This window comes from Stenella coeruleoalba, assembly GCF_951394435.1.
Source record: "Stenella coeruleoalba genome assembly, chromosome: 14".
NCBI lineage: Eukaryota > Metazoa > Chordata > Mammalia > Artiodactyla > Delphinidae > Stenella > Stenella coeruleoalba.
The window spans coordinates 82,882,367-82,909,862 of record NC_137160.1 but is presented as its reverse complement, the minus strand read 5'-3'; the positions used below and the strand labels follow the sequence as shown (position 1 = coordinate 82,909,862).

The following is a 27,496-nucleotide window of genomic DNA, read 5'->3' as shown; positions in this document are numbered from 1 at the left end:
CTAAAGGTATTCCTATTATTCTCTTATTTCAGCATTCATTTCCTTCTTTGTACACTCCTAATTTGTAACCATTTTACTTTTTTGTTTGCTTCCCCGTCTGTTAGCTCCATGTAAGCAGGGGTCCTTTTTATTTTATTCAGAACTGTATACCCAATTCCTAGTCCACACAGGAGGTCTCAACAAATATTTGTCAAATGAATCTAGGCATTTCTTTTCCTTGAGGAAAAGGCTCTGATGGCATCATGGCGCGCACTCCTGTGCCGCAGTGACATCATTACCGCTGCTCACTGGGTCACAAGCCCGTCCCCAGGTTCCTTTCCCTTCCCTTAGAAGCCCCCCTACCTTTCCTCAGACAACCCCCGCCCCTAACACGCCTCCCGCCAGGTGCCCAGACTGCTACGTCACGTCCGCCCGCCCGCGCGGTGATGACGTCACGGCCCAATGGCTGGCGTCACGTGCCCCCCCGCTGGGGGCGGGCCTTCAGGTCGGTGCTTCCGGTCCGCGGAGCCTGGCTGCCAGAGCGGCGGCGGCGGCGTCGGCGGCGGCGTCGGCAGCCGAAACGCGGGGATGGCGGGTGCCGGGAGCGAAGCCCGGTTCGCCGGGTTGTCGCTGGTGCAGCTCAACGAGCTGCTGGAGGACGAGGGGCAGCTGACAGAGATGGTGCAGAAGATGGAGGAGGTGAGCCGAGCGGGGGCTCGAGACGGCGGCGGCAGCGGCAGCGGCGGCGGCGGGGCCTCGAGGGGGACGCGCGGAGCCGGGGGCTGGCGGCGGGCTGGCGGCGGGCTGGAGGTGGCCCAAGGCGGAGGCGGTTGCGGTGCCTCAAGTTGGGTTGAGGGGACTGGGAGGAGAAATGGGGGGTGCTCTTGAGACGGGATCGGGGGTGAGGGGACCGAGGCTGGGGCGGAGCTGGGAAAAACGTCCTGGGACGGGGCTTGCGGGGGCTGATGGGGTCCTGAGGCGGGGAGTGGAGCAGGGATTAGCCTGGAATGGGCATTTGGAGACGTGGATGACTGTGGCTGAGTCCGGTGGGGCGAGGAGGGAATTGGGGGTTCGAGACTGGGTCGGAGAGGGTAGAGGGGACGGTAGTTGAGGATTACGGGTGCCTGAGACTGGACTGAGGGGGGCGGGGGGGCGGGGGCTTGAGAGGTACAGGGGGACTGAGGCAGTTATTGGCGTCTGAGAATAGGTTTTGAGGTGCTGAGTGGACTAGCTAGATAGAATCTTAGGAAAGGATTGGGGGTTCCAAGATGAGTTTGGGGGCCGAGGGTCTGTACCTAAGTCTGAGAGGTAGTTCTGAGATGGGGTTTTAGGGTTGGGCAGAGGTCTCCAGGGTTGGGAGACACGAGGCCACGGACTTAACCCAGTTAAGATTTGAGGTGTCCATGTATCTGAGGGATCCTGAGTGTCAGAGGGACCCTCCAGGGTCTGACTTCATTTGGAAGTGGCCTTAACAGCGTTATCCCAGGGGGCTCTTCTCCAGGGTTTTGTGGGAGGGGTCTGAGGGTGGCAGCAGGATGCCCTTTCTGGTAAGAGTTGCCCCGTCCGTGGAAGAAGGGAATGTGGTAATTCTAGTAGGGTAGCTTTGCCCCACAGTGTCTTTCCTTGCTGGGGCCAAGGAGGATTCAATCAGAGCTGTTCTGGGGGAGGAGATAAACTGGAGGTCGGGGGCTGACAGCCAAGCCCCACCTCTTTGATAGTGGAAGGTCTGCCCAGTCTCTGGAAGGCATGCCACCGCTGTTTCCGGGTATCTCACTGCATCCCTTGCGGCGTGGTTTGTCCTCAGGGGTAACTGACTTCACTCTGGCGTTTGCAATGTGCGCTTTCTTTTCTCCTTTTCTCCCAGGCCTTTTGAACTCTTTCCCTGAAAGTCCAGTTCTGTGAGTCTGGGTCCTCTCCAGGCAGGTGGACCCAGGCCGATCCAGCTCTCCCCAACCCATCTACCATTCCTACTCCTTTGTCTCTGAAGTCTGAGCCTTCCCACGCCTACAGGGCTGAGCTTCTCACCCAGAAGCCTGTGGGGGGGCTTTTGGCTTTCTTTCCGAAGAGGGAGTGATTGTTCAGCGCTGAGCAGCCCCTTTAAAAGGGGGCTTGTATGGAGGCTGCACATTCAAAACCACTGGAAAACCCTCAACAGATCATTGTCCTGAGCTACAGAGAGGCCACTGTAGTAAGATGGTATCAGTCTTTCCATTAATCCACCCCTGTATTCCCGGGCTTTGTAACAACTTGGCACATACAACTTGCTCTGAGATGCAGTTTACCCTATTTATGGTCTCCATGTGGCGCTTTCCTTTTTAGAGAAGAATAAGTGACAAAATCCATCTTTCTTGACTGAATGAGAGTTTCATGTCTCCAAAGAAAGAAAATCTTTGCTTAGTTTCTCTGCTTTTCAGTTGCCAGGAGACCTTTTTGTTGATTGTCAGCAGGCATCTTTCTAGTTTAATAATAAAATGATAGGTATGTTTCTCTACTGGGTAACACTGCCTACAAGTTATTTTATTATATGTGACTATGCAGTTTCAGAACAGAGTACTGTAGTTATATTAGTAGAACATTAATAGAAGTAAACTGCTTTTTAGTGGAGGGAAGATTGTGGAGTCAGGTCATTCTGCTGACTCCGGCTCCACCTGTTTCCGCTACATGAGAAACTGGAGGTTACTATTTAAAGGGAAAGGCAAATTAATCTAGCAGGATTTTTTGGGGGGGGGGTTAAAGGTGACCTTCATACCAGAGTATCCTATAGAAATACTGAGGACCAACTCCTCTTGATTAGACCACACCGTTAAGTTCAGTTACTCAGCAGAAGTTTGTTCTTCAGAGTGTACTGCTTTTAGAACAAGGAAACTGAACGTGAAGACCGAAATACCTTAGCCAGGCAGCTCACCTAGCCATGGTCACCCTTTGCAAGTCCTGTTACCCTGATCGTGTGTGGTGCGTTTCTGAAGGAACTGGTGTGATGTGAACAACCAAAATTCTGACCGTGGTAGTTTCACTCAGCTACTAATCTTGTGTGTTGGTTTATTTGGGGATGGCTGTGAGACACAGTAGAAGAAAATACTTTGTGAACTGTCCACTCTTGGCCAAATGGCACATTTATGATCTGGTGTTAAAGAACATTCGGGCTCTGGAATCATACACTCCAGGCCAGACCTGGCCACTGCCCGGCTGTGTGACTGCAGGCAGGTCACCTCACCTCTGTGAGCCTCTGCTGGGGAAGGATATATGAAAATATTTATTTCTTAGAGTTGATGTGGGGATTATGTGAAAGAGTGCACGTCAAGTCCTTAACACGGCATATAGTTAGTGTTCAATAAAGAGTAATTGCAAGTAGTAATTTGTAGTTCTCTTTCTAGAACGATTACTGACAATCATGCGTACAGATCATCCTGACCAGTTAATAGGGTCTTATCTCAAGAATCTATAAAGTAAATTTTTATTTGGTGTTAGCCTAAGAAACATTTACCTTTCTGTGGTCAAAAGGATTATGTGTCTCGGTAGGACTAGAATGAGACAGTACATGGAACAGCGCTTGCACATCGAAGAATCTCTTAACCCTGAACCAAAGGCTTTTTTTTTTTTTTTGGCCGAAGGAAGTGTTTTAAATTGTAGAGTAAGGCTTCTTCAAGCCTGAGGGGTATTTTGTGGCGGCTGGGAAGTGTGGCTAGGTTTTGAAGGCATTCACTGTTAGGTTTAAGTACAGCTGTGCATTATGCTTCACTTACATCGTTTTAATTGTGGCATCTGAGCTTTAGTCCAGCTCGAGACTAAATTCAAATCATGCCGGAGCTGCAGACATTCTCATTTTCCCTGCCCGTGGGTTTCTCTTTTCCTGTTCCTCCTGTCTGTATGCAGTTCTCTAAATGTAGTACATCCCTAGTGGCTGTAGGTTCTTCCCTTGTGCTCTGGGCTGATGTTTGTTATGTACACGTTTTTATTTTTATTTAAAGTTATTTTTACATGGCAGTGGAATGTGCCTTTCTCTATCTGTCCACATTAACTCCATTGGACTTGCAGGGCACTCCCTTAAAAGGAACTGTCGCTTAGGGGATTAGGCAGCTAAACCGGACCTCCTGGGTCATTGCTCCCCGTGTGCTTTCTGAGGAAATGCTGATTGGTTGGTGTTAACTAATGATTCACTAAGGATTCAAATTCAGGATCTTTGTTCCTGGGGCAAGTGAAACTGCCCACAGGCAAAAACTCTGAGGGTCTGAAAAATAGATTGTTTTGTGGAAAGTAAAGAGTCTGGTCTGGAAGAAGCTGTTTCCCTAAGGCGTGTTCTGGTGTGATTTGTGTGGGGCTGCGAAGCTACTGCGGAATCACAATGGCTTATTGAAATGTACCGACCAGGGACTGCTTCCTCAAACAAGCTCTGAACACTGGTGGGACTGGTTTTTAGAAGCTAAGATTTAAAACCCTTGAGTGTCTGCTACTGGAGTTTGTTTCTGTTCCTGTTGTACAATCATTATTGTGTATATATAAAGGCTTCAACTTTTATGTTTAAAACTTCTCTCCCGTGGACCTATGACTTTAACGCTTGTGTAAAAAATTACTAATGCCCCAGAATATTTTCTGAAATCCAGTATTATCTGACTTTTTAAAGAACCTGAGAGTTTTGTGACTTATTTTAAACTCTGCTTCCACTGTAAAGTGAGGATGGTAACCATGCCTGCCTTCTAAGGTTCTTGTGAGGCGAAGTGGAAGAGCAGGTGAAGTCAGTAGAGGCCAGCGCCCTTTCTTTGAAGAGATTTTCTGAATTGTTAGACAGTCTTAGGTGAAATCCGATCCCTTATTTCATGTAGTTGTTGTCTCCTTCTTTTGTATTGATCAGAAGTGCAGTGGGGCTGGTACAGTACAGAACTGGCTTTTGATACCAGCAATGTGACCTTTGGCAAGTATTCAGTCTTTCCAATTGCAGTTTCCTCATTGAAAATAAAGGGGATAATAGCAGTAGGCTACTCCGTAGGGTTGAGGGTTGTTGGGTGGACTAAGTGAGATAAGCCTTGAACATGCTTATCATGGGAACTTCCCTGGTGGCGCGGTGGATAAGACTCCCCCTGCTCCCAATGCTGGGGGCCTGGGTTCCATCCCTGGTCAGGGAACTAGATCCCACATGCATGCCGCAACTAAGACCCAGTGCAACCAACCAGTGAAACAAATAAATAAATAAATCTTTTTTTTTTAAAAAAAGATGTTTATCATGGTACCTGGCACAGAGTGAACACTCATTAAATTGTTATTATTCAGTAGTATTGCCAAAAATAGAAGGCATATGTCCTTTCTGCCATTTCAAGAGATTCCATTTCGTTTAAATGCTGTGGAGCACCTACTGTGTGCAAGGCATTATAAAGGATAGAAGCATGAATAGCGTATAATCCCTATATTATAATTTAGGAAAGAAACCAAGTACACAGACATCAATACAAGAGAGAATAAGAGGTAGGGAGCTTCAGTTTGGGGAGACGAGAAAGATTATGGCGGCGATGATGGCGCAGCAATGTGAGTGTATGTGACGCTGCAGGAAACGTGCACTTAAAAATGGCTGAAGGGGTCAGTTTCATGTTTTGTATATTTTACCACAGTTTTTTTGGTTTTGTTTTTTTAGAGAGAGAGAGAATAAGGAAAAGGCCACATGTGAATTGTAAATGACATTGAAGGTCAGATGAGAGGCTTCCTGGCTAGATTAGGTTCCTACTGCAAGAGATGGACTTTGATAGGCAAGTAAGATTTAAGAAAATAAATGATCAAATACAGTAATTCCTATACGAGGGTGTAGAATGATACAAGAAACATCTGTGTACCTGCAAGCGGCTTTGGAAGAAAACACGACCAAGCCAGAGAAGAGCCCTCTGTGCTCCGTCCGGAACGTGATTCCCCACCCGCCAGGGAGCCACTGTCTTGAATTAGGTATTTATTTCTCTGAGTAGTATTTTGACAAAAGTGGGGGCCCACGAAGGAGTGACAGCCTGAGCACGGCACTGAGCAGGAAAGCACGGGACAGGTTTTAGGACTCGTTGAGTTACCAGATCAGATTTGCTAGTGCGAAGGGAAGTGATAGGAAATCAGGCTGGCGAGGCGGAGAGCCAGGTGAGAGCTCAGTGGCGGTTCCTGTGGCAGCACTGAGTTTCTGTGGCTCTTTGGAGCAGAGCAGCAGTGCGATCAGAAGAGCACCTTGGGAAGAATATTTTGGCAGCAGGGGCTGGATTGATATGGCGAGGTTCAGGAAGACCAGGTCAGAGGTGGAAACGGAAGGGCAGGTGAGAAGAGGTTAGGATTTGAGCTAGAGTTCTGGGAGGGGAGATGCAGACCAGCTGGTTGGACCCGTTCACACCATGGTGCCCTTGTGGCGCTGTCTCTCCCCCTCCCCTGCCCACCCAGGGACCCCATCAGCTTTGCCTTCCAAATGTTCTCCCCCCTCCTCAGTCCCAGACACACGGTCCCTTAGCCTCTTGGTATGCTTCCTCAGTGGAATTTGAGACACATTGTGTAAGTCCCTTGCTTCCCTGTGTCCCCGACTGGCCTGGGGGCTCCATTTTATCACGTTTATCTTTGTGTCTTTGGCACCTAGCACATGCCTGGCACACAGGATGTGCCCAGTTAGTGCTGCTGAGTGAGTGGAGGTAGCTGGGCTTTGAGTGGAAGTGAGAGGGTGGGCCAGAGCGAGGCTGGAGGAGGGAGGGGGGGGGTCCTTGAGACCGTGGTAGCCTGGGTGTGGGGGACAAGCAGGGCAGTTATGTGACATCGTCCGGCAGGCAGCTGAGTGCGGTTCTGGAGCTCAGGGGGATGCTTTGCTTAGACATACAAATTCGGGGGCTGACTTCGTCCAAGCACTTGTTGAAGTCAAGGAGAATATAGAAGTTTGAAAGGCCATGAGGAGTAATTGGGTTGGGAGAAGGAAAGAGGTGCTATGGAAGGACACGGGTCCGATGACTCGACTTTACAGGCAAGTTGACATCCTGTTGCAGTGCCTGTACCGTACAGATTAGTCAGGAGGAACCCAGAGACAGGCTGCACTGGTTGAGCCTCATTGTCACGTGCAGAATTGAGGTGCTCTTGAGCTAAGCCAGCCTCATTGTACATTTGGCTTTTATCACAGTATTTGTAGCGGAATGTTGCTGTGGGGATCATGCCAGGTAGCAGTGCAGGGGTGTCTCTAACGACCTGTGCGTCAGCCGCGGCTCACAGATGTGATCGCTGAGGCTCAGAACATGCCGGGGCAAGAGTTCTAGCTGGTTTATTTCCTTCCTCAGCTGTGTGGGGTTTTCACATCCCATCATTATTCAGGAAAACCATCTTACCCGGTGGTACAAAGACAGAGGAAAGTTCTTTGTAGAGTTACTTCATAGGGAAGAGTGAAAATAGAGCAGTAGATGTAGTTTTGTTGTCAGTAGGTTACCTTGCAGTATGTCAGGGGAAAGCTTTTCAACGCATTTCTCATGGAATTGTGAGCAACGTTGTTCATTGTACCAAAGAGTGCATGTGAAGAGCAGATGTTTGAATAGTTGTTATATTACAAGCAGTGTCATAGTTAATAAAAGACTTGATTTGAAAGAAACATTATCTCCAAGGTTAGCTAATGGCACCTTGAGGTTATATTCATACCCATAGCCCAGGGCTGAGGTTGGCAGAGGGACAGTAAGTGCTAATTGGTGTTTGCCATCAGACAGCGGCTTTCATTAATGTGAGCAAAGCTGAGGTAGGGTAAGTTTATTCATTTACTCAACCTTGATGGAACACCTTGCGTGTGGGGCGCGGGGTGTGGGGCGCGGGGTGTGGGGCACGGGGTGTGGGGCACGGGGTGTGAAACCGCTCAGCCACAGAGTTTTCATCTTTCAGGATCTCACAGGCATGCAAAAGCCAGTTTCAGTGTATGCGTGAGGACACGCCCTAGCGGGAGGGAGACGTGGTGAACCTTTGCAGGGCTCAGGGAGATCCTTGGGAATGTTTCCTGGAGGAGATGACTCATGAGCTATGATTGGAAGGGTGAGTTAACCAGGTAATGAGGGAGAAGGGCTTCCAGGCATGGGGCTGGGCTGCATGAACAGAGGCACAGAGGAAAGAAGCAGAGATTGTGTACAGGAGTACTGCAGGCCTTGCTGGGGGGCCAGGGCAGGGCGTGGGGGGAACGAGGCCGGAGAGGCGGGCAGAAACCAGACAGCCCCATGTTTCCTGAGAAAGCTTGGGCTTCACTCGCCAGTCAGAGGGAGCCACGGGGGGATTTTAAACCAGGGAGTGGTGTAGTCATACTTGGCGATTTATGTAGATGATTCAGGCAGCCAGGAGAGGATGGATTTGAGGGGGTAAGACCAGAAAGCGGGGAGATCAGTTAGAAGCTGAAAGAGGATTGAGAAAAAAGATTTTCAGGCAGCCAGACCCTTTGACTCGGAGGCTTACACCGGACTCATTGCACAGCCTGCTGAGTCTTGCTTTGCACGCAATTCAGATAACAACATGCTTGGTCCAATGGCTAATCTGTCAGTGGCAGATTTTTTAAAGGGTGTAGGGAAAAACTAATAGAGCCAATTACACCATCCAGAAATAAATGAAGCTGCACAAAAAATGTTAAGCATAGGATTTGGGTTGTTAGAAGACTTCGGACACGGATTAACCTTTCTAAATATTGGTTTCCTCATCTTTAAAAGGGGAGAATTAAAATACCGTCCTTATGAGACTTTGGAGGATTAAATAAGATAATGTTTGTAAACTGTGGAACACAGTGCGTGACCATGATAAATGCCAGTAAGTGACGCTGTGGCGGCTGTGAATGAAGTGGCTGAGGCTGGTTTAGGGTAGTGCTTCCCTAATTCTGGGATTGTTAATGGCGATTACAGAAAGAGGGCTCTGTGGGCAAGAAATCTGGGGAATCTGCCGAAATAAGAGGGGTTTTGTCTTGCTTTGCTTTGTTTGGTTTGGTTCTTACAGCTAGTGTGTGTTGTAGTATTTCCCACACTTACTCCATCGCAGAACTCAGTCTGGTGGGGCTAGGTTCCCTGGGGCACACTTGGGCAAATGCTTATTTAAGGACATAAATGTATCCATCTGCTTCCATGGCCCAGCGATATTGGTTTATCATAGACCCACTGTAGTTACTTGATATTGATGATTCTGTCTCATCAGAGGCTGTCCTTTGTGCTTTCATGTACTCTGTTTAAGAAGGCAAGGAAAGAGACTTCCCTGGTGATGCAGTGGTTAAGAATCCGCCTGCCAATGCAGGGGACGCGGATTTGAGCCCTGGTCTGGGAAGATCCCACATGCCTGCGCACCTAGAGCCTATGCTCCGCAACAAGAGAAGCCACAGCAATTAGAAGCCCAGGCACCGCAACTAGAGAAAGCCTGTACACAGCAATGAAGACTCAGTGCAGCCAAAAATAAATAAATTAGTTTAAAAAAAATAAAGCAAGGAAGTATATTTAAGATTTCTTTAAAAAAAGATTTAAGATTTCTGATCCCAATTGATCAAACCTTTAAAAAATGACATTTTTAACATGTTTATTATAGAAAAATTTAAAAATACAACTGTAAAGAAGAAAAATATAATCACATGTAATACCACCGCTCAGATAAGCACTGTTGAACATTTTATACATTTTCTTTACGTGTTTTCTACCACTAGGATCATTCTGCATGTAGAGTTTTTGACTTGTTTTTAATCTAAATTTATGCTCTGGGCATTTTCTTATTTTTTGTCAGAAGATCCTTACATGACATGATTTTTAGTGGCTTATGGTATTTTATCATGTGGGTATGCCACAATTTATGTGACTAGTCCTTTATTACTGGATATTTAGGTACTGGGTTTTTTGGCTTTCATAAATTATATTGCGGTTAACATCTCTGAGCATAAATCTGTTAAAATATCAACACTTAATTTTTTTGAAAATGAGTCAGTCTTAAGTATCTAGGCAATTATTTTAGTTAGAACATCTTATTCCCTACATCACTTATAATTGCAGTTTTTTTGTTGTGAAATTTAAGTAGAATAATTTAGAGTAACTCATTCTCCTTTGACTAATCCCTTTCTCTACCCACAGACTAAAAAAAAAAAAATCTCGTTATTAGAATAGCATTTTCTCATACTGAATAGAAGATGAATAATTTCAGTCATGTGAGAGTAAACTTTTATCAAACTGAATTCTTGAGTCAGGTGTTGGAAAGTTCATGTCATGATGTATTTTAAATGTAAAAGCAAAATTGTCAAAAGATGTTGTCTTGATATACATCTGGGATCTACCTGGATGGGCATTTTCTTATCTGCACCTGTGTAAAGACTCTCCCAGAAAATTCTCATACATGCTTTTCTTGTAGTTTGTGGTGAAGAGGGGAAAACCCCAAAGCTCTCACTAAACAAGTGAACGCTTTGGTTGGTTGTCTTGGCAAGAAACTACTAATAAGAAAAGCAAAGTTTAGAAATTCTGTCTTCCAGTAGGCTGCTTTCTTTTGGGGAGGGGGGGAGGGATCTGGATTTTTAAATTACGGTGGAAGCTATTAATTGACCTCCCTCTACTTAACTAAAGTGTTCCAGTAATTGGCATTCTCCATGCCCTTCATCAAATATAACGATTGATGCTTCCCCCCCCCCCCCCCCCCGCCAATCATGATTAGATGCCCGGGCATTTCTGCTCCCACGCCACAATTGCGTGATTACCGAGAGTCAAGTGTGTTTTCTCTCAGACCTGTTCATTCTGATATATATTTTTTTAATTTTTGAAATTTATTTAATTTATTTATGGCTGCGTTGGGTCTTCATTGCTGCGTGCAAGCTTTCTCTAGTTGCAGTGGGTGGGGGCTACTCTTCGTCGTGGTGTGCAGGCTTCTTGTTGCGATGGCTTCTCTTGTTGTGGAGCACGGGCTCTAGGCGTGCGGGCTTTAGTAGTTGTGGCGCACGGGCTCAGTAGTTGTGGCTGACGGGCTCTAGAGCACAGGCTCAGTAGTTGTGGCGTACAGGCTAAGGTGCTCCGCGGCATGTGGGATCTTCCCAGACCGGGGCTCGAACCCATGTCCCCTGCATTGGCAGGCAGATTCTTAACCACTGCGCCACCAGGGAAGTCCCTCATTCTGATTTTGTTACAGTAATTACATGATTTCATTAAGTACTATGGCAACCGAGGAACCGTGCTTGAAAAGAGAGAGTGAAAACTGTAAGCTGAGTGCTTTGGAAAGAGTTACTATAAGGTGATTCACTAGGAAAAAAAAGCTTGCTAATATTCCAGAAGGATTCTGCTCTCATCTTGCTTGTCCAGTGTCTTCAGGTTCCCCACATGAGAGGGTGTGGTCTAGGCAAAGAACTTCTGGAAATCGAGCTAGTGGACCCTTTCTCTAAGAAAGGACCTTTGCTTTAAATGAAAAAAATGGATAGGTCTTTAAAATTCTATGTGTTTAGTGAGTTACTGCTTTAACCAAACTGCTCAGTTAACCAGCAGCTGACTGGTTCTGATTATATGAAGTGAGGGCTTCTCTGTGTCCTGGCTCACCTGCTGTGAGATTCTGATTCTGTAGGACTAGGCTGGGGCCAGGTGTGACAAGCCCCTTGCTTTTAGGAGATGAGGACAGAGGCAGGTGACATCGTGTTCAGTTTGGGCCCCATCCTGCCTTCTGCTCCTCATCCCTTCTTCCACGCAGAGTCCCCAGGAGTTACAAGGCCAGTGATACTAGGAAGGTAACATTTATTATCCACACCACTATCCACACAAGTCCAGGAAGTGGGACAGATCTTGTTTTTTTCTCTCCCCCCCCCCCCCCCCCCGCACTGAATATTAGGAAATACGTCTTCTAGGGAAAAAAAAAAATACAACGGAACACCCTGGTATGTTGTGCCTGCCAGAAGTAGAAAACAATCAAATCCTGTGTAGCTGAGACCACTTCTTCCCTGGGGCGAGTCCGTTTATTTTCAAGCCTAGCTTTTTGCATTTCCTGTGGTCAGTTGCACTTACGGTGAATAACATACTAATTTTTAAGATGGAGTCAGCTCCATATGGAAGGGATTGGTCGAGTGTCTGCTACTTTCTGAGGACAGCAAGTTTCTCTCAACAAGAAGGATTTTGATATCTGCGATCAGAAGTAGCAGTCTTTATTAATCTAATATGTTCTGTTGAGTGGTTGTTTCAGTGGAACGTTTGATAAGCAGCTGGCAAATTTACTTTCCCGAGTAGGCTGTAGCCTTGGAGATGGTTTCGCACAGCCCACGAGATTGTCGTATTTTAGAACAGTTTCATAATGTTCTACAGTTCTTTCACTGGATTTTTTGTATTTTCCTATCCTTAATTTTTTTAACATGTTAAACAGTCCAACTCAGCAACTGTTAAGTTTTCTCATAGAAACTCAGGGAACATTTGGACTGAATCAAGCCACACTGGGTTGTGTTTACAGGTCACCTCTGGGATATTATAGGCTTGGATTACAGGCTCCACCTGAAAGCCCGCCTTCAAATGGAAGACTCTGGTGAAATGAGTGCATCACTGGGAAGGTCTTTTCACTGAATGGAAGATGAATTTGGGTTTTCTGATAACCTAACCTTTAGTATTAAAGCCCAAACTCAAATTGCATGTGACTTTGGTGAAATCTACTGTAAAATTAATTGGTGAACGAGATCAGGTGTAGCACAACAAAAGGAAACGAGGTTAACCTGGCTGAATGCGTGCCAACCTTTTTATCACCTAATCCATAAGCCTGCTATGTTTAAAGTCTGAATGCAACCTGAACTTCTCTAGTGGAAAGTAAAAGGCTAAGATTTCTTTCATTCCGTATCTTTGTATTGTATATAACTTTCTATTTAATTTTATTTGGAGAGGAAAGTATCAAAATCAAAATGAATCTCCCACCAAAAGGAACCAGTGTTTCTTTGAGAAGCACCCACCTGAGTTAGGGGCAGCAAATGTACAGATTGGTCTGGGACATCTTGTTTTACCAGAGAGCAGGGCAGCTGTCAAACCTCTGGGGTATGTCAGCCTAAGAGCCAGCTCAAAGTGTCTCCCACTGGCCACGGACAGTTTGAGCATTAGGAAGATTAATGACTACAGCTGATTAAAAATCTGTTACTTGGGCTTCCCTGGTGGCGCAGTGGTTGAGAGTCTGCCTGCCGATGCAGGGGACACGGGTTCGTGCCTTGGCCCGGGAAGATCCCACCTGCCGCAGAGCGGCTGGGCTCGTGAGCCATGGCCACTGAGCCTGCGCGTCCGCAGGCTGTGCTCCACAGCGGGAGAGGCCACAACAGTGAGAGGCCTGCGTAACGCAAAAAAAAAAAAAAAAAAAAAATCTGTTACTTAATAATGACACCTCCAGAAAAAGCTTATTGGTCGTTTTTGGAGGTTGCTTGAGCACTAACTCAATCTTCTAAAAGTTGGCTTTAAAAGTGGAGGGGTGGCGAAATCAAACATTCATCCTGCTTTCCCTGTGTAAATTATTTCCGATACTCAAACAGACGAGGCAGAATGCTCAGAGGAATTCAAGCCAATACATACAAAAGATGAAATTAAAGAACTTTTAGTAAGTGTAGTTACAGCATTGTAGTTGAAGTTATGAAGTTCTTGCCCATTAAAGATACATATTAAAGTTTTTACGGGTGAAATGATATTATGCCGAGATTTGCTTTAAAATACTTCCGCCCCCAAAAGTGGGGCGTACAGAAGAAACAAGACTGGCAAATGTCGCTAATGGCTGAACCTGGGAGAAGGGCGCACGGGGATTCATTATACTTACCTCTGCTTTTGCTTTGTGTTTGAAATATCCTAATAAAAGGGTAAATGAGAGGCATAAATAGAAATGAAATTTAGGTGATTACTGGAACTTGAAAATAGAGAAGTGGTGGTAGACTGGGTAGGTTCTGTGGCATAACTCGTGGTATAATCCTGTAGAAGACACACCTGGAGACAGAATGCCCTAACTCTTAATGTCATACCTCTGGAGTTACTTCCTGGCACTTGTGACTTTGGTGATCTCTTAAACCTCCCTAAGATTGCATGTCCTTCTTCCTGAGTAAAATGGGGACAAATCTGTCTCACCCTCGCTGAGAGGATTAAGGAGATATAATGCGTGAAGGGACGGTGGCACAGTGCCAAGCACGCGGTGAGAACTCAAGAAATGTTCACAGATATTGTTGAACTGTGTCAGGTGCTGGCGAGAGTGAAGCTGTCACATCGCCACCAGTAAGTTGTCTTACTTAAATCTTTAAGTTCGCATCTGTTTGATTTTTTTTTTTCCCCTGAACCTTTCTTTTTAAACTTTTTATATTGGGTATAGCTGATTAACAATGTTGATAATTTCAGGTGTACAGCAGAGGGACTCAGCCGTACATATACATGTGTCCTCCTCCCCTGAGCCTTTTCTTGGAATAGCAGATGCAGTCAGGGCTACAGGCTGCAGCACAGGGTGAATGGCGCCCTCTGGAGTTAGGCCCTGTGAGCTGAACACCGCCCGTCTCCGTGGCGGTCTTGACGCGGAGACATATGCTCAGGAGGACAGACTGTGTTCTGGTTGTTGTTCCCCCAGAGCCTGGCACGTAATGGTGCTTCTTAAGTATTTCTTGAATGAATGAATGAAACGCGCAAGCCGCTGTGTTGGAGCACGTTGCGGTGGCTGTTATGAGCCATACATAGTCTAGGTGCTGGAGTTCATGAGTGACTTAAAAAAAAAAAAAAAGTTGTGTAAAGTATTGTGGCTTCCAGGCCATCACAATCATAAACATTACTCCCACATTCTACCCGCCTCTAATGAGTCTCCACATGTGTGTTGCATGTCTGATGTCTACGCGGTAATGGGTAGTTTCGCTTTAGAGCAATCACTGTCATAATCTTAATTTTTTCCCTTTATGCTTTTTTTCCAAACTGTGATCACTCCTGTGGTAAAGTAGGGGTGCAGATAGTTTCACCTGGTTGGTTGTAATAACGAGCATCCATCTGTGATGTTACTGTTTAAAAATTTATTATAAACATTCAAAGAAGCTAATCTTCAGAGCAGCTTAGCAAGGTTTTAACAACTGGCAGGTGTGGCCTGAGGCCCAGCAATCAGGAGTCCTCCGGATTGAGGTGGACACAGACTTAGCAGCAGGCGTGTGTTGGCCTGGGTGCTGTGCTGGGTTCTGGGTATCGGGGAGTGAACAGGGCTCAGTTTTCCTCTTAAGGGGCCTGATGTTCTCATCAGAAGGGTGAGCGTGAACTCAGACATCGTTGTATTTCCTAGGAAAAGCCATTCCAGTTCTGTCAGTCAGGTCTTTGGTGAGACAGGGCACTCAGAGCCCCCCAGGGCTGGTGCAGAACGGGCCACAGGTGTGCACTTCTCAGCCTCAGGCCTGAGGGATGGAGCTGGGTGTGGAGAACGAGAGAGGGGGCTGCTTTTGATTGGGGTGGGGGGTTTGGTCACCTACAGCGACCCCAGAGGAAGGGGACCCAGAGAACCCCCTCCTCATTTCACTCTCGTCCCACCCTCAGTCCCCATCACTGAATCCAGCTAGAACCAGAAGGCAAGGGGCCTAAGTGGTGGATGTGGTTCAGCCAGTTGGCCCCTGGGGCACAGAGCAGGATGGAGAGTGGATCTCAAGGAGAGGTGGAAGATTCCAGCCCTGGATTAAGTCCTCTGGTTGCCATAACACATTACACAACTTGGTGGCTTAAAACGAGACAAATTTATTCTCTCACAATCCGGGGGACCAGAAGTCCTAAATCAGGGGTGTCCATGCTCCCTCCACAGACTCTAGGAGAGAATCCGTTGCTTGCCTCTTCCAGCTTCTGGTGCTGCTGGCCTCCTTGGCTTGTGACCGTATCACTCCATTCCCTGCCTCTGTCTTCACATGACTTTCTCCTCTATGTGTTCTCCTCTGTGTGTCTTGTATAAACCCACTTGCCATTGGATTTAGGACGACCCAGGTAATCTAGGATGACCTTTGTCTTCTTTAACTTAATTACATCTGCAAAGAGTCTTTCCCCAGATAAGGTCACATTCCCAGGTTCCAGGGATTAGAATGTGGACATTTCTTTTGGGGAGCCACTATTCAGCCCACTACAAGCAGCCGTCACTCTCGCAGGAGAGTTAAAACGCCATTGTGATACAATGATAGCTGTTGGTGTGACTTTGTTTAATTTGTCTTCAGTCGAGGGGCACTCCGCGAGGGCAGGGTCCGGCCTGCCTCGTTCGCCCCTGTGTCCATCGCCAGCCATGCCCAGGGTCAGCGCGTAACAGTGCCTCAGAAAATCCTTTTTTGGATGAATGAATAAACTGATGAACTGACAAGCACCATGAACTACAATACGGAGTAAAACCAGGGGTGTGCTCTGTGAGGCCACGAAAAAGAGCTCAGATGTCACTGTGTGCTGAAGGAAAGCCAGTTCAGTTATATCAGTTGGGTCTCTGGCGCAACAGGGGGCGCTCAGCTTGGGGGAGTCGAGGGGCGTTTAGTAAAGGTGTTCTTTACAAGGAGATGGTGGGTGTAGACCCCTCAGGGCTGGTGCAGTTCAGCTTCGAGCCGAACACTTACAGGGATGGATGGAGCGGTGAATTGTGCCTCAGAGAGCACCCGGCGATCAGGGAGTGAGAGCGTGTGTAGCTTTCCGTGCGGCTCTCGGAGTCGAAAAAGGCCCAGAGCCACAGCCAGGGCAGGGCCTTGAGGAGGGGCTTTATACGCAGGGGCTCGGGCAAAGTTGTTGGTGAGGAGTGTTTTATCTACCAGACGGAATGTTTACTTGTTAAATAAAATGAGATCCTTTACTTTGTACAAATACTAGGCCTCTTAGCATCGCAGTAGGTGAGAGGGCAAACCTGTGTTTTTTGGTTTGTTTTGTTTTTGGGCTGCACCTCGTGGCATGTGGGGATCTAGTTCCCTGAGCTGGGATCGAACCTGTGCCCCCTGCAATGGAAGCGCAGAGTCTTAACCACTGGACTGCCAGGGACATCCTCCAAACCTGTGTTTTTATCTTAGTTCCCGTGTCCTTACTGGGTTGTGAGCATTTAAAGAACTTTAGTACGATCAAGAATTTCCATCTATTTTGTTGAAATTTGCTCACATAATCCAATAATGTCATTTACTTTGTTATGATAAGGATTATATTATAGTGTAAAGGGGGAGTAAGGGACTACTCTGAGTATTTTTCCATAAAAGATTTAGCTTGGAAACATAGGCAGATTTGCCCATTGTAGTGTTTATAGGAAGGCACAGTTATAATTATAGTTGAAGGGGCAGACAGGCCAGCTTAAATCAGAACTTCACATTGTGGAAGCATCTGGTTTGGAAAACATCCACTGCAGACCCAAACCTTGACCCAGCTCTGGACAGTGGGGCGCAGGCAGGCCCCCGTCCTGGCCCCGAGTGCCTCTCAATTGTAACCACTGCGTGTGTCATGCAGAGGGGAGTTTATGTCTGTTTTCCTCCTCACCAACTTTATTTTCTTCCACACTCCCCCAACCCAAATAATGACCTGTGCATTTGAGGTAGAATGTACATTCTGTGAAAACGTCATAGAGTGATGTAAGCCTCCCACTCTGCCTGGACAAGTATATGTAAAAGACCTTGGTTTTTTGTTTGTTGTAAACAAAGGCAGCTTATCTCCCTAGAGCCTCTGCCCTTCTGGTTCTACTAATACCTAACAGGTTTTTTTTTTAATTAAAACATAATTACTTTCTATAAATTTATACATGCTTATTATAAATGATTCAAACACTATACACAAGTAGAAAGAGGAAAGTAAAAAAAAAAGTCGCACCACTGAGAGGTTGCTGTTAGCTTTGGGTGACCATCCATTGAGACAGCCCTGCTCACGGATGGACAGATGGGCAGAAGTCACTGTATAAATGGATCTTACTGTAAATGCTGCTGTCACACGTCTCAGTTTTCTTTGATTTCGAACAGAAAAGGAAACTGAAGTGAAACTGAGTACATTTATAAAAATGTTTCATTACCACAGTTTATTTCCTGAAAAGATTTCTCTGTGGTTAAGAAAAAGAATCATGAGAAACCATCAAGAGGCTGGGACCCAGTTTTCAATTTCAGGGTGCATGGCTCCGCACGCGGCCTCCTCTCGCACAGGTCCTCGGATCAGGAGGACAGGGGCTGGAGAGTCAGACTGCACGTCATCCAGGGTGGCTGCCACTTCGGCCTTGCTGAGTGTGGTGTGCAGGGTCCCCCCGAGTCCTTTGCAAACGATAGAACAAGTCTGGCTGCTTCCTCCCAGTTTTCCTCAACTGGGATGATGAAAAGGAATGTTGGGGAGGAAGGTCTTTCTCTAATGCAGCATCAAAGGCGTGTTTGGGCACCGATGCTTGTGCTGGAAGAGCTTTATCAGAGGCTTTTCCCCACTTCAGCCTACGCCCTGGCCACCGCTCCCGCCACCACTGTCTCCACTGTCCACCTGGAGAGGGTGCGGGTGTGCCCTGGGTGGCCACTGAGAATTTCCTGATAGTCTTGTAAAAACATCTGAGCACCCGGGGATAGAAAGAGCACAGCCAGCGTGACGGTTGTCTGCATTGGTTGGAATTTTATTTTGCCTCTGCATTCGGTGCATGACATGTTGTAGGAGAAGTGATTCTGACCTGACTTGGACCCCAGGAGAATAAACTTTATTCGTAGATATATTTTAGGGTGGAACTGTGAGGCAAGGATCACCTGGGGGCTTTGAAGACACTGTCTAGGCCTGGGTCCCCTCCTAGAGAATTGGGCTCATCTGGGGCTGGTCTGGGCCTGGGGAACTTGTCAGCGCCCCCTTGCCTTCAGGTAGTTCAGCTGATGCTGAGAACCCCCGCGGTAGGCTGGCACTTGGCGGTGCTAGGATGGTGTACTTCCCTCACGCGATGCCTTTCCAGTGGCCCCTCGGAACCCCTGTGCTTGTGGTCTGCCTGCGCTGAAGACTTGGGGAAACTCCTGGTCGGATGGCCCTTAGATCCAGGACGAGTGAGACCCTCCACCACAGTCCCTAAGGGTTCCTCTATTACGGGAGCCCGTCTGTTGCATAAAGGATTGGGGGCATTTGTTGCTTGGCAAGCACAGCTCATGGTTTTTTTCTTTCTGACTCTGCGTTTTGTTACCCACCTAGCTTGCCAGATCCAGCCTCAAGTGACTGGCTTCTTAGGGGCTGAGGGGGCCTCTCTGATTGATTCCGCAGATCCTCGCTGAGTGGCTGCTGTGTGCCGGCTGTTTGGCACACCACAGATGACGGGATACCCAAAGGGGGTAACAGTGAGCGGGCGCACAAACGTAGTGCTCGCTGGTTGCCATTGGTGGCAGGAAGGAAACAGGTGCTGTGACAGAGGGCGGCTGCTGGCTTAGCGAGGACGGCCAGGGAGGCCTCTGCGGACAGGGCGCTCAGCTGGGACCGGGCAGTGAGGCGGAGCCGGGGGCCTGCTCAGGGAGAGCTTGGCTGGTTCTCAGAACTGCCGGGACGGGGCAAGTGAGGACCAGATCACCCCAGGGCTCAGAGGTCAGGGCCTGACGAGTTCGGCTCCATTTTCGCTGATTCTCAGTTTGAGAATAGGAGGGTGCCTGTTCCTCTCAGTTCTCTGGGCCTCACTCAGGGCCTGACGAATCACAGTTGCTCGGTAAGTGTTTACTGAACACAGAACTGATTGAGTCAGAATGATGGCATGCACGGGGCAGTGGGTCCTGACGGTGACCTTGAATACCTGCCCCTTCCCGTCCATCAGATGAGACCAGTCGGAGCAAACGATCTCATCAATAGTCTGTTTTATTTATTTATAATTAAAGTTTAAATTTTGAGATAATTGTAGATTAACATGCAGCTGTGAGAAATAACACAGAGATCCTGTGTAGCCTTCACCCGAGTTCACCCGCTGACAACATCTTGCAAAATTCTAGTCCACTCCCAAGCCAGAATTTTGACACAGATATGGTCAGAGCAGGGCACCGTGGCCACGAGGAGCCTTCCTGTCGCCTCTTACAGTCACTTCCCTACCCCCAACCACGAATCCATCTCCATTTCTGTAGTTTTGTCCTTTCAAGAATGTTGTATACACAGAATCTTGGAGGCTGTGACCCTCTGGGCGGGTTTGTTTCTTTCGCTTAGCCTGTCCCCTGGATCTCCATCCAAGTTGCACGTGTCTCAGTAGCCCATTCTTCCTTCGGTCTGTGCTCTGCTCACGGTGTGGGTGTAGTACTGCATTTAGCCGTTCACCTGCTGAAGGACACCTGGGTGGCTTCAAGCTTTTGATTACACAGAAGGCCGTTCTGAACATTCATGTGCAGGCTTTTGTGTGAACATAAACTTTCATTTCTCTGGAATAAGTGCCCAGGTGTACAATTTCTGGATGGTAAGGTAGTTACCTGTTTTGTTTTAAAAGAAATTGCCGCGCTGTTTTCCAGGGTGGCTGTGCACTGGTTGGCTTGCATGTTCCCTTAAATGGCTTCATCGAAGGAAAGGCTCTTCTGCAGGACCTCTGGATGCAATGTACCTGGAGGCCGAGCTGCTGTGGGTAGGGCTTGGGGCGGTGCTGGGAGCCCCCCAGGACCCCTCCACAGTCTGCAGGACCAGGAGCCCAGTTAAACCAGGTCCTTCCAGCCCTCACAGTCCTTGCTGGCTGAAAGCAGCAGTGAGAGAGGGGAGAGTGTTTCCGCCGCGCTAGTTTGATAGTATTGAGCTAGAGGCTTCATTTTCTGTTTGAACTTAAATTTTGCTTTACCCTGAGCCTAATCTTGAGGGCCCTGCCCTGTGGGCCGTGCGAGAGATGCAGACTGTGTGTCTGCTGAGGAGAGGAGCCCCCCACTCAGTGGTCAGGGCCTCCTGCTAGAGACCTGCATCTAAGGCTCTTTCTTTGTTCTCACACGTGTGTGTGTGTGTGTGTGTGCGCGCGCGCGTGTGCGTGCACGCGTGCTGGGAATTGTGCGCTAGCGCCAAAGGGTATGGCTGGAGGGGGAGGGGTTGAAGCGGAGGCAGCAAGGCCAGGAACCTACAGTCAGACGAGCAAGAGGAAGGAAGTAGCAGCGAAAATAGCCTGGGTGGGGCGGGGTGTAGAAAATATCAGGGGGAGGGCAGGATGGCTGGTGTGGGGCTGACGGAGACCTTTGGAGAGAAACGGGGGCAAATAAGACTTCAAGTCCAGAAAGCGTGGTGGCTGCAGGCCGTGGAGGAGCCCCTCAGCAGCAAGTGGAAAGGGGGCTGAACTAGAAGTAAGACACGTTGGTATTTTTGCTTTTTTATTCAATGTACTTCTGGTTACGTTTCATTAGGACTTCCTCACCTTTTCTCAGACCTCGCATTAACCCCTCTCACCCCTGAGGTTCAGGCGGGCTTCTCCACCCACACGTGACCTGTCAACCCCGGAAGCACAGGACCCCTGTTGGGCAGATAAATCCCCGCCCCCAGCTTTGGATCAGCGGTGCTGATGGACCAGCGGTCAGGAGCTGGGGAGGCTCAGGCCTCTGCTCAGACGTGAAGAGCTGGTGTTGGGCGTAGGGACAGAGTAGAACAGGGCCCCTGAGTGGATTCCTTCCCAGGGTCTCGGGCTCTCGCGTTTGATCTCAAAGCCTGATGACTAAGCCTGAATTGACACCATGCCAACTGGCCCTCCTCTGATAGAAAGTGATTCTTTCACTTCTCTGGAACAGCAGCAACTCGTTTTGGAAAACTCTAGCTCTAAATCTTTAGAGCCGTTCGCTCCTAAGAGCACAATGGCAGTGGTAAGGAATTCCGGTCACAGCACAGCTCCTGGGGTAAAAGCTTCAGCAGGTCCTGGGACAAAGCCCGTCCTGCAGGCCTGAAGGAGAGGAAGTGGTCTCGCTCTTTAAGAACGGGAGCAGCGTCCAAACTAGAAATCGGGGCTGGCGTTGGGGTGGGGGCAGCTGCCCAGCCAAACAGAAGCTGCTGCGGTGGCCCCGGGGGTGGGGCTCGGGGCTCACACGCTGGTTCTCATCACCCTGTATGGTCTTTGCAGACGCAGAATGTTCAGCTTAACAAAGAAATGACGCTGGCCAGCAACCGGAGCCTGGCAGAAGGAAACCTTCTCTACCAGCCCCAGCTGGACTCTCTGAAAGCACGTTTGACCCAAAAATACCAGGAACTCCAGGTGCTCTTTGAAGCCTATCAGATAAAAAAGACCAAATTAGGTAACTCTTTTAGGGTGATCTTTCAAGAATAAAGAGCTGAGGGAAGGTTGCATTTCCAAGCTGTTGCACTAACCAGGAAAGAAGTGTTACTGTGGGGCAGTTTCAGATTAAGGCAGTCACTACTGCTGTGAAAAAATAGTTTATATATAGGATTGTGTCAGTAATTTAGAAGAATAGACTTGACTACTTTTTTTTTTTTGCGGTACGCGGGCCTCTCACTGTTGTGGCCTCCCGTTGCGGAGCATAGGCTCCGGACGCGCAGGCTCAGCGGCCATGGCTCACGGGCCCAGCCGCTTCGCGGCATGTGGGATCTTCCCGGATCGGGGCACGAACCCGCGTCCCCTGCATCGGCAGGCGGACTCTCAACCGCTGCGCCACCAGGGAAGCCCTTGACTACTTTTTAAACAAGACTCTACCTTTTCCAAACAATATAGAAAAAAGGCAATTTTTCTGAATTATGATATACAACGAATGCTTTATCCTTGAAGTTAGGCCCTCACAGTTAATGTTGAAAAATATTCATCACTGGAATACTTTATTTTAATGTCACACTTTACTTTGCAGCCATTATGAAGTGACGCAGGCATTGACTATTGTTGAAGCCTGAGTGCATTGGGGGTAGCTTTCAAGGAAACTGAGATTAAGAGAAGGTTAAAAGGGGAGTTCCCTGGTGGTCCAGTTGTTAGGACTCAGTGCTTTCACTGCCGTGGCCCTGGGTTCAATCCCTGATCAGAGAACTAAGAGCTCACAAGCCGAGGGGCACAGCCCAAAAAAAAAAAAGGAGAGAGAAGGTTAAAAAATCACCCCCTTCAGTGAAGTGTACAGTGACGTCCGATACCATGATTCCTGTGTCTGTGTAACTGCAGTAAAAATGCACTGTAACACACCCGACCAGAATGAGTAAAGGTGAAAAGACTGGCGACACCAGTGCTGGTGGGGATGCACGGTTCTTCCATTGCTGGGAGGAGTGAGAACTGGAGAAGCTGTTAGCACCTGCTACAGTGAAAAGTAGGCATACTCTATGATTCAGCAGTTCCACTGCTGGGTGTCTCCCCAACAGAAGCGAACGTTCACTCATGTCTATCAAAAGATGCACACAACGGGCTTCCCTGGTGGCGTAGTGGTTGAGAGTCCGCCTGCTGATGCAGGGGACACGGGTTCGTGACCCGGTCCGGGAAGATCCCGCATGCCGCGGAGCAACTGGGCCTGTGAGCCACGGCCGCTGAGCCTGCATGTCCGGAGCCTGTGCTCCGCAATGGGAGAGGCCACAACAGTGAGAGGCCCGCATACCACACACACACACACACACACACACACACACGATGCACACAAGAATGTTCGTTATAGCTTGTCTTGTGAGAGCCAAATTTGGAAACAGTCTAAGTGTCCATGTACAGGATGGTGGGTAGGTTGTGACACTTACACAACTTTCAGTGCCACAAAGCGCGGAAAGAAATGAACTGCCGGTTCATGCAGCAACACGGATGGTCTCGGAGACATGGTATTGAGCGGAAGAGGCCAGCACAGAGCACATACTGTGTGGTTCCACTTGTGTGAAGTTCAGAAGCAGGCAGGACTCTTGGGTAGTGGAGGGCACTCTGGGAGTGGCCTGGGGAGCCTTTGCAAACACTCTGTATCCCAGGCTGGGTCATGGTGGTTGGGTTTGTCTATGTAAATACATATATACATATATATGTAAAAATTCAGGTGGTGCACCTAAGATGTGTATACTTTATGTATTTATGTAAATTATCACTCAGAACTCCAAAGGAAATAAATTATAGGGTTAATTGCAGGGTTAGGTTGCAAGGTTGGGTCACACGTTCAGTAATCGCCCCTGTATTGTGAGGCGGGAGGGTGACGCCGGCTGCCGTTACGGCCTTTCCTCTCAGCTTCCTGGAAAGTCAGCTCAGTAGGTGGGACCCTCCTGTCGCCTGTCCAGCGAAAGTACACTCTTTCTTCGAAAGGGAAGTGGGGAGGAGACTGGGGGAGCGTGTCGTCCTGAGGGGCCGGGGGTCATGGTGGTTTCTGAGGGTGTGCCCGTGCCCCTCACGCTCTCGTGCCTCCTGCTTCTTCCAGATAAACAGTCCAGCAGCGCCTCCTTGGAGACCCTGTTAGCACTTCTGCAGGCGGAAGGGGCCAAGATCGAGGAGGACACCGAGGTAAATCCAGCCAGCCCAGCGGGACGCCCCAGGGCAGTTACCTGGGCCTGGGCCCAGTTCCCCCAGGGCCAGGCGTGCCGGCTGCGCGGAGTGGGCAGGAGTGGGCAGCCCAGCCGGTGGGCTGGGGAGAGCGCCAGCCTGGGGGCCAGGGAGGCAGCGGGGGCGGTCTGGTCCTCAGGTGAGGGGTGCACGCTACACTGTGAATCGGCGCCCGTCCCGTCTGCGTCAGCTGGCCGGGCAGAGCCTGTGGGCACGACCAGCTGAGCACCCGAGGCTTAAGCCTCGCTGAGCTGTAAGGAAATGAGTCAGGGTCCAAAGTTGTGTGGTTGTAGCCTCGCCGGACTAGGCCGAGTGCTCTGAGGAACCGTCGGGCGGGGTGGCCCTCGTTGGTGCGAGCGAGTTTCTGTCCTGCTGACCGTGTGGGGCTGGCAGGGTGCAGCCAGTGGAGGAAGGGAAACGCTGGTCTCGGCCGGGGGCTTAGCAGCTCGGGCCCCTCACCTTAAGGCGGGCTCTCCCCAGGGCCCGCTGCCTGTCCGGCAGGTGGGACCAGCACCTCTCTTCCCGCTCGCTCGGCCCGGGTGGGGCACCAGGAGCGGCCGGGGACAGGGAAGGGATGGGTGTCCTCACGGCTGACCTGCCCCGTGAACCGGGTTTCTCCTGCTCCTCCAGAACATGGCAGAGAAGTTTCTCGATGGAGAGCTTCCCCTGGACTCCTTCATTGATGTCTATCAGAGCAAGCGGAAACTGGCCCACATGCGAAGGGTTAAAATCGAGAAGCTCCAGGAGATGGTGCTGAAGGGGCAGAGACTTCCACAGGGCCTGCCGCCGGCCCCGCTGCCCCCCAGGGTGCCCGAGCCAGCGCCCACTGCCCCCCTGCCCTACCCCTCCCCGGAGGCCAGCGGGCCCCCCTCCGCGGTGCCTCGGCGCATCCCTCCCCCACCGCCCCTGGTGCCTGCGGGACGCTTAGCCACGCCGTTCGCCGCCGCCCTGAGCTCAGGACAGGGCCCCCCACACCCAGTGGCGCAGTGCCCACCGCTGCCCCCGCGCGGGGGCCTCCCCGCACAGCAGGGCTTCTCCCTGCAGCAGTTTGTGTTGCCACCGTACCCGCCGGCGCTGCCCCAGAGACCCCCGCCCCGGCTGCCTCCGCACCAGCCAGGCTTCATCCTCCAGTGAGCGGCCCTCGTCCTCCCCGTGAGACTCCCTCGCCGGCGCCTGCTGGCCGGGTCCGCGCACGCAGATGGAGGCCGTGAGCACCGGCTGCTCTGCCAGGGGCTCTGGTGCTCGGGCCAGGGCGTCCATCTGGTTGTAGAGCCGTAGGTCAGTGGTAAGCACACGTAGAACCCTGGTTGTGGACACCTAGGCGGTTGTGCGCTGGGCCTCAGCCGGGCATCCCGTGGTCGCGCTGGTTTGTGTTCTCGGTATGATTCCTCAGTCTGGCGTTGAATTTGTGAGTTTGGGGAAAGTCGTCGTCTCCCCCCACCCCCCCCCCCGCCTCCGTTCCCACGTAGGATCGTGGTCCTCCCGTTGCAGCTTTATTTAATAAGCATGGTTCATCATTTCTGCTTTATTTTCAAGACAGTTCTGTGGGTCCCAGCCCACTGCCCACCGCGGCCTCTGGTGGGGGCCGGTCGGGTGGGCCAGCCCGGAAGGTGCTTCCTGAACCCGTGTGGGGCGGGCAGTCCTCAGAGTCCCTCCCTCCCCCGAGCCTGGATGCTTCAAAGCCACCCTCGGAGTTTGCACTCGGCCCCCTGCCACGTCCAGGGGCCGGGCAAGCTGCGGCGGGTGAGGAGGTGGCCGGGAGCTGAACTTGGCACAGCAGATGACGGCCCCAGCTCCTCCTCTGCCTCCGCCTCGAGCCAGCCCGAGGCTCTCTATGAAGAAGTACTCCTCCAATATTTTTACTATGTGTGTGATTTTCCTGTTTTATATTGGGAAAGAAAACTTTTTTGACACTCATAAGACCATTCAGGGAAACTTTATGAAAAATGCACATACTGTTCTGAGCAGGTTGAGAGTGCAGATGAAGTGAACGCAGTTTCCTTTCTTGCAAGCAGTGCACGGTCGCCCCCGCGGGGCCCGTGCTGTGCCTTAGCTTACCTGGTGCCAGGAGTGGCCGGACAGGCGCTGGGGCGGCGTCACCGGCCGCTGCTGCCCCGGCGGCTCTGCGTTCCGGGAGGGGCTTGTCTGCGTTCCTTGTGGTGTTGCAGGTGGAAGAAAAGCCCACCCGCCTTGAACCAGAATGCCCTTAGCCAATATTCTCTGCCTCTGGCTGGGCCTTGGGGCAGGGGTGTGACAGAGGGATGCCAGCAGCATCTCAGCTCAGTCTGGAGAAAGCCTGCCCCTCAGTGTTAGGGAGGTACCAACAATCGCCGATGCTCTGGCAACACCCCGGGCTGTGCCTGCCCCCTGGGTTCTCATCCGCATGTGCCACGTGTGCCGGATTCCCAGGGCCCCAGGCGGGGCTGGGGGTAGCGTTGCCGCCCACCTGTTGACCAAAAAAGGCCCGTGTGCTCAGTTGTGGAACTCCTGACTCTGGCCTGTGACTCCCCAACTGGCTGCTGCCCAGGTGACAGAATCCAGGCAGAGCTCAAATGGGGTCTGTCCCGGCAGGCCCTGGGCGAGGCCACCAACCTTTGTCCTCAGTTACTGTACATTTCTACTCCTGGACTTGAACTCCTGCTGTATTGTAATTGTTTTTAAAGAGAACAGCTGTATAGGACGATTTACTGCCCTGCCAATCAGGTGGGCCTGTTAACGCCTGTGTCTCTCGAGAGTGGTGCCACCCAGCCCTTACCTCTGCCGCCTGCAAGGGGCGCAGCCAAACGTGTGCGCTCGGTGTTGATGTGGGGGAGGGGCCGCCAGGCTGGCCTTGCCGTCTCCAGGGCCACATCTGAACTGTGCTTGTAAAGCTGTTAAGACCCCTTTTAATAAATAGAGAATTGTTAATAACGGCCCTGTCCTTTATTTGCCTGGGGACCCTCATGACGTGTTTGGTTCTAGAGTATCAGCAGTCAGCGTTCCAACAGCGAGGCTGACTGGTGTGGCTCTGAAGTTACAAAAACTAAAGGCCACTGAGGTGGTTGGTCTTGATCCGAGAATCTCAAATGTGCACCAAAAGAGGCAGAAGGAAGCGCGCTCCTCCTGTGTCGGGGTGTCTTTGGGGTCTTAGCCGCCCTGCCAGGGCCTCAGCAGGGGACTCAGGGTGCCCCCTGGGCTCAGTTCCCCCCCGCCCCGGCTTCTGTCCACAGGCCAGCTGCACAGCTGATGGAAACTCTACTTAGAACATTCTCTGCTGATTTCG

At 49.9% G+C, this 27,496-nt stretch overlaps 1 protein-coding gene across 1 annotated transcript; it reads left to right on the top strand.

The window, feature by feature from the left end:
• Positions 1 to 499: 499 nt before the first annotated feature.
• Positions 500 to 27,437, top strand: VPS37B (VPS37B subunit of ESCRT-I). Its single transcript, XM_079941914.1, has 4 exons — positions 500 to 678; positions 21,862 to 22,033; positions 24,113 to 24,195; positions 24,865 to 27,437. Exons 1-4 carry the CDS (start codon positions 568 to 570, stop codon positions 25,366 to 25,368), a joined length of 870 nt encoding a protein of 289 aa, XP_079798040.1. The 5' UTR covers positions 500 to 567; the 3' UTR covers positions 25,369 to 27,437.
• Positions 27,438 to 27,496: the final 59 nt, after the last annotated feature.